The 18,901-nt window shown below is 32.3% G+C and overlaps 1 protein-coding gene across 2 annotated transcripts in view; it reads right to left on the minus strand.

Annotated features, from left to right (window-relative positions):
• Positions 1-1,074: 1,074 nt before the first annotated feature.
• The window catches only part of vars2 (valyl-tRNA synthetase 2, mitochondrial), a 48,832-nt gene continuing 31,005 nt past the window's right edge, over positions 1,075-18,901 (minus strand). For both annotated transcript variants that reach the window (XM_056479330.1, XM_056479329.1), the window contains 4 exons: positions 16,722-16,833; positions 5,245-5,432; positions 5,002-5,151; positions 1,075-2,750 (listed from right to left, as the gene is read on the minus strand). In XM_056479330.1, the coding sequence (XP_056335305.1) occupies positions 2,682-2,750; positions 5,002-5,151; positions 5,245-5,432; positions 16,722-16,833 (519 nt within the window). In that variant the 3' untranslated portion in view covers positions 1,075-2,681. The remainder of the gene's footprint in view (positions 2,751-5,001; positions 5,152-5,244; positions 5,433-16,721; positions 16,834-18,901) is intronic.

Raw genomic sequence — 18,901 nt, forward strand, 5'->3', positions numbered from 1 at the left:
CTAAAAAGAAATCTAAATAAAACATTTTTGAATACTAAATCATCTTTAGTATTAAAAAAATGGTCAAACTGACATCATCAGAGAAGGATTGCCATTTCAAAGCAACAGCAAATGATCAAAATTTGATTAAAGATTACCAAAGAATTACCAAAGAATCAACATTTATTTTCAGATGATTAACTTGAATGCATTAATTGTTCACTTTACGACTAACAATGTGCCCTAGCAAAATAAACAATACATTTTGATTTCATGCAAACTTTGTGATGTTTTTGATAAAACAAACTCTGTTATTATTAATAAATAATATTTGTATCTATTTAACTACATATGAACGACTGAACTCTTCTATGTGGACACAGCTTTAGATGTAGCGATATCACAGGTCCTCAAAAATCAACGACTGCCAAACCATGCGAGTTTGTTCATTTACAACTGGGTCTCATGTTATTGTTATGACGCTCTTGGACCTTTCTTATGTTTCACATTTCAGTAACAGCACAATGAAAAACTAGTTTTTTTTAATCATTTACTCCTAAATCGTCCTGACTCCAGTGATAAAGCTATAAACAAGGGAGATTAGAGGGAATCATGAAATCGAGGACAGCACAGAGGGTGTCCTAGATGAGTATGCTATGTAACTGATGGGGAAGATATGAATGAGGAAGAGCTTCCAACTGAGACTGAATATTCATCCAGAGACTGTCAGCTATGAGGACACCTACAGTATACATGCTGAAATGACTTGTTTTGACGTGCTTGTCTTTGAAAAGGTCAAGTGGTATTTTTATAAATGAGTAAATGCACTAATTTAGGCTGCATAATTGTGTAATTAAAAAAAGAATTTGGGTGGGGGGTATTATGAAAAAATAGCACAAAATCTATAAAAAAAAAAAATTTACCTCTTAGGGCCAAGCTATCTTTTTACATGCACTTTTTTTTTTTCTCTTTGCTATTTGGGCTTATTGCAACCTAATTGGTCCGTGGTCCGAAAAACACAATAAATTGTGTTCCATAAAACATAATAAAGTCACGTTTGATTAATAGAATGAAAAACTCTTTATTTCTGTATTGAACACAGCCGTTTTTTTCCTGACTGTTTTTAAAGCATTAATAACACATACACATATTTTTTGAACATGTTTTGACTATCATTAAAAGCAAATTTTTTTGCCCATTTTGGACAGTAAAAATAGTGTTTGGGACATTTCGTATGCTGCAAAACAGTTGCAGGACGAAACTGTATGTCTGTAACAAAATATAAAACATAAGAGCTAAAATGTGCTGTATAAAAATGTTATGTAACGTAATAATAATAATATTATAAACAATAACATATACACTCACCGGCCACTTTATTAGGTACACCTTATTAGTACAGTGTTGAACCCTATTTTGCCTTCAGAACTGCCTTAATCCTTCATGGCATAGAATCAACAAGGTACTGGAAATATTTCTGAAATTTTAGTCCATATTGACATGAAAGCATCACACAGTTTCTGCAGATTTGTCAGCTGCACATCCATGATGGAATCTCCTGTTTCACCACATCCCAAAGTTACTCTATTGAATTGAGATCTGGTGACTGTAGAGGCCATTTGAGTACAGTGAGCACATTGTCATGTTCAAGAAACCAGTCTGAGATGGTTCATGCTTTATGACATGGCAACAATACATAGGCAGGCTGTGGTGTTGATACGATACCAAAGTGTGCCAAGAAAATATCCCCCACACCATTACACCACCACCATCAGCCTGAACTGTTGATACAAGACAGGTTGAACCCCTTTTTTAAGTTTTTGACGCCAAATTTTGACCCTACCATCTGAATGTTGCAGCAGAAATCAAGACTCATCAAACCAGGCAACATTTTTCTAGTCTTCTATTGTCCAATTTTGGTGAGCCTGTGTGAATTGTAGCCTCAGTTTCATGTTCTTAGCTTACAGGAGTGACACCCGGTGTGGTCTTCTGCTGCTGTAGCCCATCTGCCTCAAGGTTTGACGTGCGTCCATTCAGAGATGCTCTTCTGCATACCTCGGTTGTAACAAGTGGTTATTTGAGTTACTGTTGCCTTTCTATCAGCTGGAACCAGTCACGCCATTCTCCTCTGACATCAACAAAACATTTGCTCACTGGATATTTTCTCTTTTCGAACCATTCTCTGTAAACCCTAGAGATGGTTGTGCATGAAAATCCCAGTAAATCAGCAGTTTCTGAAATGCTCAGACAAACCCGTCTGGCACCCACAACCATGCCACATTCAAAATCACTTAAATCACCTTTCTTCCCAATTCTGATGCTCGGTTTGAACTGCAGCAGATCGTCTTGACCATGTCTACATGCCTACTGTCCATGCATTGAGTTGCTGCCATGTGATAAGCTGATTAGAAATGTGCGTTAACTAGCAGTTGTACCTAATAAAGTGGCCAGTGAGTGTATAATTAAATATAATTAAAACAGAAATATGTTTTAATAAAAATGCAAAAAATAAAATAAAAATACATGTAAAGAAGAGAGAGATTGGCTCTAAAAATGGCAAATAATTTATTTTACATTTATGTTACATCCAAACAAACATAATACATATGCACCTTCCATTTATGTTTTGCCATATATTTGTGTGGAAACATATTTCTTATTTAAGAAAATGATTATTGGATGACTTCAGTGTTTGAATCTTCTTATTTTGCATCCTTCAAAGCCAACAGTTGATCCTCGATGTTCTTCATTTCCTGCTCCATGGCTGTGATCTGGTTATTTTTGAGCACAAACAAATAAATGTATGCAAGATCTGTCATCTGCTCAAATATATTATTCAATTGACAAGAATGAAGCTTTCTCGTGGGATACGCTGAATGAAGAATAAACAGAGCATGCATAAATATTGCAATCCACATAAATGCATGTGGATGATCTGATATGAATTTTAATAACAAAAAAGAAATAATAACTTTTTTTTGAAAATGAATTTACAACAGTGAATGAAAACACTGGGCATTGAGGGTTGCAAGTAAAGCATCAGACACTTTGAGTTACATGGAAAACTAGCAAGTTGTTACATTTGGTTTTCAGATTTCCTTCTCATGAATATATGGAATATTAAAAAAATATCTCTTTGTAAGCTTTTTAAAATATGTTTATGCATTTTGAAATGAAAATATTTGTCATGAAAATGTTGTCCTGAAAAATGTAATTCAATAAAATTGTGATTGTATAATATGTATATATAATATTAATTAAATAAATTAATACAACATAAAATAAAATAAATAAAAATTATAAAATAAAAATATAAATTAAATGTTTCTTTATTTAATTTAACTTGTGATTGTATTATATATATATATATATATATATATATATATATATATATATATATATATATATATATATAATAAGTAAATTAATGTAATATAAAATAAAATAAATAAAAATATTAAATAAATAAAAAATAATTTATTTTAATAATTTTTTTGATTGTATAATATGTATATATAACATAAAATTATTAATTAATATAAAATAAAATACATAAAAAATATTAAATACATATACTAAATATAAAATAAAAAATATTTAAGATTTTATAATATGTACATATAACATAAAATAAATAAATTAATATAACATAAAATAAATAAAAAATATCAAATAAAAATACAAAATAAAAACAATTATTCAATAAAATGTATTATTTGATTGTATAATATGTATATATAATATAAAATAAATAAAATAATATAATATAAAAAATTTATAAAATAAATAAGAAAATAATAATTTAATTAAAATTTTGATTGTATATGTAAATATAATATAATATTAATTAATTAATATAAAATAAAATAAATAAAAAATATAAAATAAAAATATTTAATTTAAGATTGTATAATATATATATATATATATATATATATATATATATATATATATATATATATATATATATATATATATATATATATAAATAGTAAAAAATAAATGAATTAATATAATTTAAATTAAATAAATAAAAATATAAAATAAAAATGTAAAATATAAAATAAAACATTTTAATTAAATTTAATATTTGATTGTATAATATATATATAATATAAAATAAATAAATTAATATAATATAAAATAAAGAAAAAAATAAAATAAAAATATAAAATAAATAAAAAAAACTAATTCAATTTAATTTAATGTGTGATTGTATTATATGTATATAGTATAAATTAAATAAATGAATATAACTGAAAATATATATAAAATATAAAATAAAAATATTAAATAAATTAATTAATTTAATGTGTTGCTGTATTATACATATACATACACATACACATACATGTAAAATAAAATAATAAATAAATAAATATAAATAAATATCAATTTTAAAAATATACTTCATAAATATTTAAAGCTCTAAAAAATTTATGAGACAATTTAAATATTCCAAATGAGGAAAACTGAATTTAATTTAAAACAACTATTAGCATGATGTACAGTCAAGCCCAAAATTATTCATACACCTTGCAAGTTCTGACAGCCACTTGTTGTTCAATTGTAAATAAAAGAGAGCTGAGAGCTACTTTATTTTCCACAATGATGTCTCATGTCTTATTATTTTTTAGAAGAAGCCTCTTTTATTTCCAGTCAAAAACAAAACTTACTGGTTAATAAAAGTAACTTTAAGTCAAAATTTGCCAGGGGTATTAATAATTTTGGGTGGTTCATTCTGCTGTGGTGAGCCCAGATTAATAAAGGGACTTAGCTGAAAAGAAAAGGTATGAATGAATTAATAATTTTGGGCATGACCTTATATTTTCAAGTGCCACTTACAATTTAAATAACATGACAAACAGACAAAATGCAAAGAAAAATTAAATATATGTAAAAATATATATATATTATGGTGTCCTAAAATGAGCTTTTTTGTGCAAAAAAAAAAAGCTTTAAACATGGTGTGACTGATGATCTGTACACTTCTAGTGAAGTCTAATTTAACTCTGCACTCACCTTATTCTCCATCTCTTGCCTGATTTTCGGAGGTACTTTTTGGGTGTAGTTGTGCGTCTGTGTGCGAGCAAGAGCTTGTTTTAATTTGAAGGCCAGCTTTCCTCTGCGCTGAGATAGAAGCGCTCTCTGTTTGTCAGCATTAACGCCGTTCTGAAGGTTGACAGAGAGAAAGCCATCAGCAGTGTTTATATATAGACCCCTTGTTGGGTTGCTTTGAAAAGGGAAAGCCTTACTCTGCATTACCTGAGCACTGAGATGTAAGCAGAGAGAATGATCCACCACCCCTACAGCGCTGACTTTAGGTGGAGGACAGTCGCTGAATCCTGCCTCCGGACAGTGCAGATGAAGATTCGAGATTCGTCCCAGAGTGCAAATCGCAGATCTGAAGCGCAGGAGAGTCTCCATCTGATCTGGAGCACACACTGCATACACTACAAGACAGATGACAGAAAAAACAAACTTTCTCTATACAGTAGAAGTCAGAATTATTAACCCTCCTGAATTATTAGCCCCTGAATTATTAGTCCCCACTCTGTTTAACAGAGAGAAGATGTTTTCAACACATTTCTAAACATAATAGTTTTAATAACTCATTTCTAATAACTGATTTATTTTATCTTTGCCATGATGACAGTAAATAATATTTGACTAGATATTTTTCAGGGAACTAGTATTTAGCTTAAAGTGACATTTAAAGACTTAACTAGGTTAATTAGGCAAGTTATTGTATAATGAAGGTTTGTTCTTTGGACAAACGAAAACAAATATTGCTTAAAGGGGCTAATAAGTTTGACCTTAAAATGTTTTTAAAAAAATTAAAACTGCTTTTATTCTAGCCAAAATAAAACAATTAAGACCTTCTCCAGAAGAAAAAATATTATAGGAAATAGTGTGAAAAATGGTTTGCTCTGTTAAACATCATTTCAGAAATATTCTAAAAAGAAAAGAAAATTTACTGGAGGTCTAATCATTTTGACTTTACTGTATTTTTTACTGGGATGGCCTTCATTGGAGACTACCTGTGCAGTCATTTGGCGAATTTTGATCTTTGAGCACACACAATTACATGTGGATGCAAGATTAAAAAAACAAACATACAGTCTCCTTTAAATTTAAGTTACAGAACCCAGTGACTGGGTCTAGGAGTAATAAAAAAATAAAGAATTTTGTGTTGTATAATGTTTTACAGCAAAGCAACACAAAAAATTGCAGCAAATTTTAATAAAAGCTGCAACAAAATCAGTCAAAATCCTGGAGGGACTGATTATTAGCCTTCCTGTATGTATGTATGTATACAATTTAATATACACAATATAATACATACAATTAATAGCTCATCTCTAATAACTGATTACTTTCATTTTTTCCATGATGACAGTAAATAATATTTTACTAGATATTTTTCAAGATACTAGTATTTAGCTTAAAGAGCAATTTAAAGGCTTAATTAGGTTAATTAGGCAAGTCAGGGTAATTAGGCAAGTTATTGTGTAACGATGGTTTGTTCTATAGACTATCGAAACAAAAATTAGCTTAAAGAGGTTAATAATTTTGACCTTAAAATGTTTTTTTAAAAAATTAAAACTGCTTTTATTCTAGCCAAAATCAAATACTTTTTCCAGCAAAAAAATATTATAGGAAATACTGTGGAAAAAGTCCTTGTTCTGATAGACATCATTTGGAAAATGATCATTTGGGGGGTGGGGGGTGCTCACAGGAGGGCTAATAACTTAATTATTGATAAAATATTAATTCTGAACTGAAAATATCGAAATGACTACACAGACAGACAGACATACAGACAGACTGATTAACTGATAGTTCTTATTTCTGGCACGTTTGTAAGAAAGGCTACTAGCACGTGTTATCATGCTGATAACATTATCTATACCATGTTTTACCACATAGCTATGTTTAACATGGTGCTAGCTTCACTTAGCATGTTTTAACATATTTCTAACATACCTAGCTCGCAATGCTCGCAGCATGTTTAAAGTCCAGCAGAAATCAAAACTAACCATATGATTTTGTTAGCTCACATTGCTAGTTTTGCGGTGAACAATTCATCCGTGCATGTCTTTAAGGAAAAAAAGTGCCCATCTACTCTTTAATTAAAATCTGAAAATGCACTTCCTTCAGTTAAATTGTCAGATTAGTGACATCTTAGGAAATGGGTGTGGCTAACATATTTAACCAGCTGCTCCAACTGTTTTGACAACAAACAGAAATGGCGAGCTGTTACATTGTAATGACAATGTAATGACTGACATTGTAATGACTGAAATGTCTATTTTACTACATCCAATCAGCTCAGAGTAGAAAAAACAAGCCACGCCCACCGTTTTCTCATTCAATATTCTGTTTCTCTAGGAACTGTGTTATGATACGGAAAAAAATGGTTGCAGCATCAGGTTCATGTGGACCTTAACATTTGATTAGCATGAATAAGCATGTGGTTGGAAAAATTAAAGGCTTAAATTAGAATAAAACAAAATAAAATAAAATGAAATAGCTACAAAAATTTCATAATAAACCTAAACAGTGTCATTTGTCTGTAAAACTGTTTTCAAAACTTCAACCTTTTCTTAAAGAAAAAAACAGTTCGCAACAAAAGCCTACACTCGGACACAAACTGGTGCAAAAGTACTGAAGGACAACATCTACTTCTCCGCCTATCATCCATCAGTGTGTTCCACTGCAATCAACCTAAATGACACACACACACTCCCACACATACACATCACACAGTCAAAACAATCCACTGCTCACGGACACAATCTGGCTGTGCCCTGAACACAGAGCTCACGGCTGACAGGCTGTGACGTATTAGAACTGCTCCCAGATTCGACACACAGTGACGATCTGCTGTAAAACAGCCAGGGAAGCCAAAGACAACATATTTGAGCATCTTCTGATAACACAAGAGAGTCTACAATCTATTGATAATAGCCCCCAGATAGCGCCTCAAAATCAGTGAGCCTCATAACCACTCAACCAAATCCTCTATCAGCTGCAGGTGAACAAAAAACAACTGATAGCAGCTCTTGACATGTCCTGGGTCCCTGCTATGATTACAAACAAAGAGCAGAAACCCAATGAAAAAACCATGTGGCTTTCACTATATCATATTATTGTGACAGAACATATAAGGCCCTCTCAAATCGAATTACACCACCATCTAATCTGCTTCCAATCTAAAACGGATGTTGGGACAAAATCTAGTAGTGTTACGTTTAAACATAAGAGGTTGTATTTACAAAACATCTTAAGGCTAAATGTAGCTCTGAACTTTAGAAGAAAATCTTTAAAATAAATGTCAGTCCTATAATGTTTTTGAACATATTAGGGCAATTTGCGATATACATTTAGGTCCATAGATATTTGGACATAGACACAATTCTAACATTTTTGGCTCTATACACCACAACAATAGATTAGAAATGAAAGAAGATGTGCTTTCACTGCAGAGTGTCAGCTTAAATTTGAGGGTATTTACATCCAAATCAGATAAATGCTGTAGGAATTACAACAGTTTGCGTATGTGCCTCCCACTTGTTAAGGGTCCAAAAGTAATTGGACGATTGGCTTCTAAGCTGTTCCATAGCCAGGTGTGTGATATTCCCTCATTCTGCCAATTAATATGAGCAAATAAAAGGTCCAGAGTTAATTTCAAGTGTGCTATTTGCATTTAGAATCTTTTGCTGTCAACTCTCAAGATGAGATCCAAGGAGATGTCAAACAATCCATCATTAGGCTGAAAAAACAAAACAAACCCATCAGAGGTGTCAAAAACATCAAGCATGGCCAGAACAACTTTTTCGAACATTCTTATAAAGAAAGAACGGACCAGTGAGCTCAGCGACACCAAAAGCCCTGGAAGACCACAGAAAACAACTGTGGTGGATGACCAAAGAATTCTTTCCCCGGTGAAGAAAACACCCTTCACAATAGTAGGCCAGATCAAGAATACTCTCCAGGAGGTAGGTGTATGCGTGTCAAAGTCAACAATCAAGAGAAGACTTCACCAGAGTGAATAAAGAGGGTTCACCACAAGATGTAAACCATTGTTGAGCCTTAAAAGCAGGAAGGCCATCAACTTGTACCAGAGTGATGGGAAGAGAAGAGTATGGAGAAGGAAAGAAACTGCTCATGATCCTAAACAGTAAAGCATGGCGGTAGTAGTGACATGACGTGGGCATGTATGGCTTTCAATGGAACTGGTTCTCTTGTATTTACTGATGATGTGACTGTTGAAAAAAAGCAGCAGGATGAATTCTGAAGTGTTTCAGGCAATATTTTCTGCTGCTATAAAGCCAAATGCTTTAGAACTCAATCGACGGCACTTCACAGTGCAGATGGAGAATGACACAAAGCATATTGCAAAAGCAACCAAAGAGGTTTTGAAGGGAAATAAGTGGAATGTTATGCAATGGCCAGGTCAATCACCTGACCTGAATCTGATTGAGCATGTATTTCACTTGCTGAAGACAAAACTGAAGAGAAAATGCCCCAAGAACAAGCAGGAACTAAAGACAGTTGCTGTAGAAACCTGGCAAAGCACCACCAGGAACGGAACCCAGCATCTGGTGACGTCTATACGTTCCAGACTTCAGGCTGTAATTGACTGCAAAGGATTTTCAACCAAGTATTAAAAAGTGAAAGTTTGATTTACAATTATTATTCTGTCCAATTACTTTTGGACCCATAACAAGTGGGAGGCACATTTGAAAACAGTTGTAACTCCTACACCGTTCCCCTGATTTGGATGTAAATACCATCAAATTAATAATTGACAGTCTGGACTTAAAGCACATCTTGTTTGTTTCATTTCAAATCCATTGTGTTGGTGTATAGAGCCAAAAATGTTAGAATTGTTTGCAGTGATGATTCTGCAGTGGAAGTGCATTTTCATGAAATCTAATAAACAATCTTTAAACATTCTGGGGTTCGCCAACACATTTTCGTTGTGGTCTGTGCTATTTGCAGTGCATTTCTGTATTTGCATGTTGTGAGTATTTTCATGCATAAAAATCTATAAAAACAATCAAGAAAAAGATACAACTGAAATAAAGTGTTTTATCGTTCCCCAAATCTAGCAGTATTCAGGTACAGTAACTAAATGATAAAAAATAATCGTAGTTAAGGTCACAAGTGGTACAACATCTTATACCTGAATGCTTTGAAAATCATTATATGATTACAGGCATCAAAAACACATGCAACTGATGAATTAGGACACAAACTCAACATTGCATATACTCGCGATGTGACTATGAAATGATATACTGTGCAGCCCTAATTTCTAAACATTTTTGCTCCAAGCTGATTTCTTAAAGCATTTTAGTGCTAAAACTAGCTGCTAAATAAGTTAAACAATAGTGAAGAGGACACACTAAGGAGGTCACTAAGACCACAATAAGCTTTTAATAAGTTACTGCCTTAATCAAGGTATTCCCAAAGAATAAATAATTTTCTTAACTTAATATAACTTTAAACATTGGAAGAATTGTTTTCTCTAATGTATATAACATTAAACACTAATTTCTCATTTAGTCTGCATAAATTATTTTAAACATGGCAGGATTTATATTTTGAAACAATTATTTAAATATGGAAATGTATAATATTATGTATAATATATTAATATATGATTCTGAATACAGCATAAACATAATATTGCTCTCTACAAACTTTCCATCATTAAATCTCTAACAGAGACTCTCCTCTCACCATCAGCCAATCACTGCGTGCATAGTTCATGCTGACATCATCCATAGCAACGAAGTGAACTCCACCCTTACTTTTAGCTTCAGAGTTCTCTCTATTACTTAGTAAATGGTTGCCTCAGCAGCTTTGTGAATAGCTTTTTACTACTATTGGGAGAAATGTTTTTTGAAAATAGGCCTAGCTCAATAAAAATATTTTTTTAGCCAATGGCTATGTTTACATGCATACAAATAATCCACTAGTAATTGGACTGATGGCTCAATGGAAAAGCCTGCATGTAAACAGGCTTATCGATTTGACTCAGCTTGATATGATTTAAATTTTGATTAAATTTGAGGGGGTAGTTTAAATCTTTTTGTAATCTGCTCTTAATCTGAGTACATGTAAATACTTGATCATACTGAAAACTTTGAAACTACTGGAAATGACATAGACCTGGTAAAATGACCTATGATGTGCCTTTATATGTGACCCTGGAACACAAAACCAGTCTTATGTTGCATGTGTATATAATTTGCTAATAGCCAATATATATATATATAACATATATATATATATATATATATATATATATATATATATACATATATATATATATATATACATATATATATATATATATATATATATATATATATATATATATATATATATATATGTGTGTGTGTGTGTGTGTGTGTGTGTGTGTGTGTGTGTGTGTGTGTGTGTTATAAAATTATAATTTTTTTCTTTTATGCCAAATATCATTATAATACATGAAGTACAGACCATGTTACATAAAGATATTTTGTACATTTCCTACAGTAAATACAGTTGAAGTCGGAATTATTAGCCCCCTTGAATTATTAGCCCTGTTTATTTATTTCCCCAATTTCTGTTTAACGGAGAAAAGGTTTTTTTTCCAACACATTTCTAAACATAATAGTTTTAATAACTCATCTCTATAACTGATTTATTTTAAATAATAAAATAATGACAGTAAATAATATTTGACTAGATATTTTTCAAGACATTTAAAGGCTTAACTAGGTTAATTAGGTTAACTAGGCAGATTATGGTAATTATGCAAGTTATTGTATAACGATGGTTTGTACTTTAGACTATCGAAATAAATATAGCTTTAAAGAGCTAATAATTTTGACCTTAAAATGTTTTTTAAAAAAGTAAATAAAACTGCTTTTATTCTAGCCGAAATAAAACATAAGACTTTCTCCAGAAGAAAAAATATTATCAGGCATACTGTGAAAATTTCCTTGCTCTGTTAAACATCATTTGGGAAATATTTTAAAAAGAAAAATTCAAAGGGGGGCTAATAATTCTGACTTAAACTTTATATCAAAATTATTATTTTTTTAATTATGTGCATTGCTAAGAATTTGATTTGACTTCTTCTGAAACCTCAAATTCCAAATATTAAACGTTTTGTATCTCGGCTAAATATTTTCTTACCATAACAAAACTACATATAAATGGGAAGCTTATTTATTCAGCTTTCAGATGACATATTAATCTCAATTTCAATTGATACTTATGACCAGTTTTGTGCTTAAAATGTCACATATAGTTTTGTTTAGGGATTTTTACAGATTTTATATAACTATAGGCAGTACAGCACAAAGCTTATTTGCCCGTTATCTCCCAAAATAGATAATTATGAATCCTGCCTTTTAAAACAGAAAAAGAGAATTGGCTACTATATGCACAATTTGAAAGACAAAATAAAAATCAACATTTACATGCAACGTTCACTTTAAAAGGTCAAATTTGTGTCCTTGCTTTTGCTGGAAAATTGAACATTCCTATAGAAATGTAACTATAGGGGCTGCACAATGTTGAAAAAATCTGATATTGTGATATTTGGGTACCGAAATTGAATAATCAAAATGGAAAAAAATGCTTTTCTTACTTTGTTTTGTCTTGTTTCCTGTTCAAATAACTAAAAATAATTCTTAGATCAAGTAAACATATGGTTTAGTTTTCACTGTCAGAAGAAATAAGTTAAAATCAAGAGTTTTTTGCTTGTTTTAAGAAAATTATCTGCCAGAGGGGTAAGTGAAATAATCTTGTTTTCAATCTGAAATGTAGATAATTCGACAAAAATTCTAAGTAAGAAATGTTTTTTGCATAAATCATATAAATTCCATCTAAACACAGTGATGTCTGTGGCTCCCGGTCAACTATAATTCAGACTGGACATTGCATATCTTTCCGATGTGACTATTGCAGATGCGCACATTGCGATCAATGGTGAAATTATATATTGTGCAGCCTAGTTAGTTTACAACTTAAAAACATTCTGCAGTCATTTATCCGTAAAGATCTAAACGTTGTATCAATTGCTGTTAGGGATAAATGTTTCTGTCTATCTGATAATTTCTGCATTTTCTTTGATGTTTTGATCTCTCCTGCCATTGAAGCTGAATCTCTCTTTGACAGAAACAGAAGCATATATGAGAAAACTAGTGTGATTTATAAATCCTGCATCTTTGAAACCAAGCATAGCAGACTTTTCTCTCCTTGATTCAAGTCAAAAGTAAAGCATGTTATTGATGACACAGCTACCGTTAAAGACAGAAAGAAGACTGGCAGACCTAAAGCACCTTGAAGAAAAACAACAGCAGTTGTAAATAAAAAATGAAGAATAGTTGCAAGAAAATGCAAGAAAATGAAAGAAAGTTGCAAGAAAATGAAAAATGAAGTGGCAGAAGATGGAAATTAGCCCATTATAACACCTATAAAAACAGTTTTCTTGCTTTCAATGTAGAACCAGACACCACAGTCCCCATTTCCACTTAAATATATCAAGTATGTTTTCTTATTTTGTTAAGTTGCATTAAATAAATAAAAAAATTAAATCAGAGGTCAAGGTATTGTAGTTTTTCGGGTCACGCTTTATTTTAATGTACAATTCACACTATTAGCAAACCATTAAATAAAATGTTTAGCTCAATAAACTACTAATTAGCTGCTTATTAATAGTTAGCAAAGTAGTATTTGGTTATTATACTTTATAAGTGCTTAATAATAGGCAGGTAATAAGCCAGTAGTAAATGGTGTGAATTGTTACTTAACCCAAGTGTTGTTATAGAAATATATTTAAAAAATATATATTGTTTATGTTTTTCTTTGCCTTAGCCCATGTATAACAATACATCTACCTGTTAAACTGAATCTGGATGCTTTGGGGGAGGGAGGGGGGAAGAGTTAAAATGTAAAAAAGGTGTATTTTCATGCTAAATTTCAAGTGTTTTTTCTAAAAAAAAAATAATGTAAAAAATATATATATATTGTTGAGAAAATATGAAAAGCCAATTTATTTCTTTAGACTTATGCTCACTGTTTTCTCCAATGTATTGTCCAGAATTGTGACAGTCTGTTCATAGCTAAAAGCCAATCAGTGCAACAATAGAGCATCAAACATCCCTCTTTTTCAGCCTCCTTCCTTTAAAATATTCTAAACAGCAAATTAAACAATGACTGAACTCTGCGGAGAGTACTACTGTAGAGAGCAGAGATGGCCAAAGTTGGTCCATAGTAACCTTTCATTGGGCCCACCATTCCAATAATGTGGAGGTGGTTGGGGCGAATGCCTTTGACAGAGATAGTCATTTTCAGGTTAACATAACCTTTTGTTTTTTGTTTTATTGCTGAGCTACAAAAAAAGCAGACTGAAATTAAATGATTCAATTAAATGTTGTAGATGAATCAGACTTTTAAAATGGAAATACTGTCAGATAGAGGACAATGCATACGATATCTGCGAGCAAATCAAGGTAAAGGCAGGAGCAGCTCAACTAGTGTATTCCGCATTGAACTCCATTGTGTTATAAATGGGATTGTTGATATTTTTACTGTAATTAGTTTATTATTAAAAGATACTGCATTGGTTAATATAATTTAAAGCATAATTTTCTAGTTATTTTTAAATATTCTCCAATAAATTGGGAAATTCCGCATGGCAAATTTAACATATACGGTTAGGTATATATATTTGGCCCACAGCCCTCAATCAAGTTTGCTTTTAGGCCCTTTATAGGAAAAGGTTTGGGTACCCCTTTAGAGAGTAACAACCTGCCAAGTCAGACTCCCAGTGAACTTGTCTCTGAAAGCTAATGCATTGAGTTTGCTTTCTTTTTTACAGAGGACATCAATAATATCAGAAAGGCGATAAGCACATCCTTGTGCTGTGCTGAGGTCAGACAGACTTAACCACAACATCAGAAAGAAGTCATTATATCTGATTTCAAGGCATTTGATGGTAGAAGAAACTGTAGAACATCCTAAAACATTAACCTGCAATTTTGCACATTCTCCACATCATTTAGAAGTGGTAAATACTACACTTTTTTCTGGGATCTGTCCAAAGTCCTTAAAAGTCACAGTTGTGACAAAGAGCGACTTGGATAATACCATACTGAGCATCAATAGACCTATCTGAAATCTTGCTTTCATGGGCAAAATGATAAACTGTTTTCTTTAATCAAAAGAAAAACTGGGCGGGGCTCTTTGAGATGGTCTTCAAATGTTTTTTTTTCTTTATTTTTGATAATTTTTTTAAGTACTATGTGAGCACAGGCAGTGCTTAATTTGTAAATAAATACTTTCCGGAACAAAACTGGGAAATAAAAGTTACTGTGACTTACGTCCACCACACAATTTCAGTTTTCCTGGAACATGATGTCATTAAACGGCAAAAAAGCATCAATTTCTGAATGGTCTTTTATTATTTTGTGCCGTGTAACGTTATAGGTCAGTCATGGATAAAAACAAACATGTAGCCACAAACATAAATCTTATGAAACATCACTATTCAGTTTACTAACACCACTGACATTCAGGTTACTTTCAAGTGAAACAGAGATAATTAAATGACTCTGTCTAATCTTCTAGAAGAGCCCACCGTTACCTCTTTTGTCATGTTTTCTGGCTGCCTTACTTGCTTCTGTCTCCCGCTATCCTGATCCAGGGGTGCAGTTCCATCTTCTCGAGATCTTTTTTGATCGGGCTCATTATTAGATTTACTCATGGTTTTAAAAAAATTTAAATATGCTTGACTGCCTCATTGCCATTTTAAAGTAACAAATATTATTTAGGTAGGCCAATATTTATTTTCACATCACACAACGCAAAACACGAATATCTGACATTTTCCGGAACAGGATCCGGCTCAAATTAAGTACCAAGTACAGGTGATCATGACTTGTGGAGTCCTCCAAGGCTCAGTATTTGGACTGCTACTGTTCAACTTGTATATGCTCACAATGAGTCTAATGAGAAAGAACCAAATTGCTTACCACACATACACTGTAAGAAATGCTGGGGTCCACAGTTTCTTCATGTTGTCCCAACACAACTTGATTAAGTTAACTCAATTATTTGTACAAATTTTATTTATGTGGACTGAACATAAAACAATTAAGTTGTTCCAAAACAAACTTAAGGATTGTGTTGTTTCAACTCATTTTTTGAGTGTATGCAAATGACACTAAAGCTACTTAGTGATGTCCGTTAAAGGGATAGTTCACCAAAAAATGTAAAAAGTTTGTCTCATCATTTACCCACACTCAAGTGGTTCAATTTATTTCTTTTGTTGAACACAAAACAAGATATTCTGAGAAATATCTCTGAGCAAACTCAGCATCAATAGTAGAAACAAAAATAATATGGATGTCAAAAGCTGTTTTGTCCTACATTCTTTGGTGCATTTTCCTTTGTGTTCAACAGAAGAAAGAAGCTCAAAGTGGAGGTTGAGTAAATAATGACAGAATTTTCATTTTTGGGTGAACTATCCCTTTAATGACTTCAGCCCCATTGACTCCCCCTGCCAATGCAGTGATGAAATGAACACTTGGAAGTGCCAAAAGTTCATCAAAGATAAAACATTTGGAAATAAAGTTTGTTCTCAAGGTGAATGCACACCCTGGCTCTAGAGTTAAAAGAACTAAAATGTCATCTAGTAACCAAATATTAATGCAAAGTCCACAAAAACTCACAGTCTGGTTTTTCCTTCGTCATCTGGCACTGGGCTCTCAGTAACCTCGTCACTCTGACCACTTCCTGTACCAGAGAGAATTCTGCTTCCTCCTTAGGAAAATACCAGTGCTCCTGTGGTGAACAAAGAGATGTAAAAAGGTTGTTTAGTGAGTTAAATAGATTTGCATGCAGGGTTGGGTGTCATTTGGTTATTTTTACAATATCAGTGACCAATCAACACCACAGCACGGCATAAGCAGTGACTGTACATATACTTTAAAAGGAGCAAAAACGCAATGACTATTAATTAGGGGGAAAATGAATTAAATAACATTAAAACATTCAAATATCCATGAATATAAAATTACAAATTAATACAAAATACATTTATGCAACATATTCACAATAAAGCCTAAACTGCCTAGCCAAACTACAATAATTTAACACAGTTAAATAACAAATATAGTTCTAATAATAGGTATTCAACAAACCAGCTTCAAATTTCATCAATTCTATTAAAATGAGTCACTGAAATCTGTGTTCTGATTCTTCTGAACACACCAGTCATATGGGGTTTTGGTACCCAACCCTATCTGCACATTATCAGACCAGTGGGATCCAACTCTGTGCTGGAGGTTGCCTTTAGCAACCAACTTGCCTCACCACATCTGCTTGGAAATTACTAATAGTCAATTATTAGCTGCAGGCCCATAGCCAGAGGGGGTTCAGGTGGATCAAAAGACTCACCCCTAACTGACAAAGGTCTAGAATTTGTCCTATACATGAGCTCATTTGTCCTATTTTGACTGCTCTGCCATAATAAACTGTGAAAAATTAGCTATAAAAAATAACCCATCGAAGAAGGCTTTAAACCAAGTGTAATCCTGTGTCGGCTGTTGCTTTTGTGTGACTTCCTTTTCTAAAGTGGCAAATTCAGCATTTGTATATTACAAGTGTGTATATTACTAATTGTCCAGTTATATTTAAAAATGATTATTATTGCCATCGCCATATATATATCCACGTGTATTTTACAAACCTTCAATGTCATGTTTTGCTAGTAGTTAAAGGTGCAGTAGGTGATTGTCTTTTTTGTTCTGCTGGTTGAAAGTCTCTTCACATTCCAATAGTATTGATTAAAGTAAATGACCTAAATGTATTTATAAGTATTTTTATATTCTGGGTAAGGCATAACTAAAAAAATGTTCATCCAATTAAAAATTGTCGGGCGGACAAATAACTCAACTACGATAGGTAACTCAAACTGTCTGCCAACAAATTTAAATGTATATTTCGGCACAGCCTCTACGCAGATAGATAAATTTTTTTGCATGTGCACGTGAAGCATGGATCTACAGCTGACACAGAGGAAAGGTAAACTCAGCATCAACCTGAACTTCTTTCCGAAAGACCAACGTGGCCTTTTATTAATGAAAAGAAAGATTCTGAAAGGGCTTCTGCCCAAAATGCAGGATCAAGCCTAAATCTAAATCGATATCAGAGTTTTGCACGCTGTAGGGAAATGATGTTATGCAGTTCAAAACCACAATCAGAAGGGTGACACCATGACTGAAGTATTACTTTTAGACTGGTATGTTTTAAAACTATTTCAGCCTAACAAAGCGTATGTGGATTATGTTGTTTTTTTATGAATGAGGTGTTTTTCAGCTACTGAAAAGTCCGGAGAAAGATTGACTATTTTCAAGTTCATGGGGTATTTTTTACAGCATCTATAATATAGTCGGTTAAATAGACCTAAGCATTCATTTAGATGTTCAAGTGTAAAAGGAGATGAACAATCGATGTACGAGGATCAGTGAGAACAATTGAAAAGTCGCTCCTTTTCTTGGTAATGTGTAATGTAAAAAGATGGCAGGGTATTTCTGTTTTTAGCACTCCTTTTTTTCTGATCTGACATTGATTGAGTTGAATAGCACAACATAAGTAAATAGTGTTGGTCTTCCTAACCAGCTTTAATAAGGTAAAATTTGATTTATACTCACACATTCGTTCATTTTTGAACAGAGATGACCAGTGACACGCTCCAAATCTAAAGTTACTTTGAATATTGGGTTTGAAATGCTTGTAGTATTACTTCAAAACAACATTAGCACTATTTAACTGACTGTAAACAATGTTGTATTTTATAGTCATTGGCTGATTATATGATTTCACAAATTAGAATTTGCAAACAATACCT

Source organism: Danio aesculapii, chromosome 19 (genome assembly GCF_903798145.1).
Source record: "Danio aesculapii chromosome 19, fDanAes4.1, whole genome shotgun sequence".
Classification (NCBI taxonomy): Eukaryota; Metazoa; Chordata; class Actinopteri; order Cypriniformes; family Danionidae; genus Danio; species Danio aesculapii.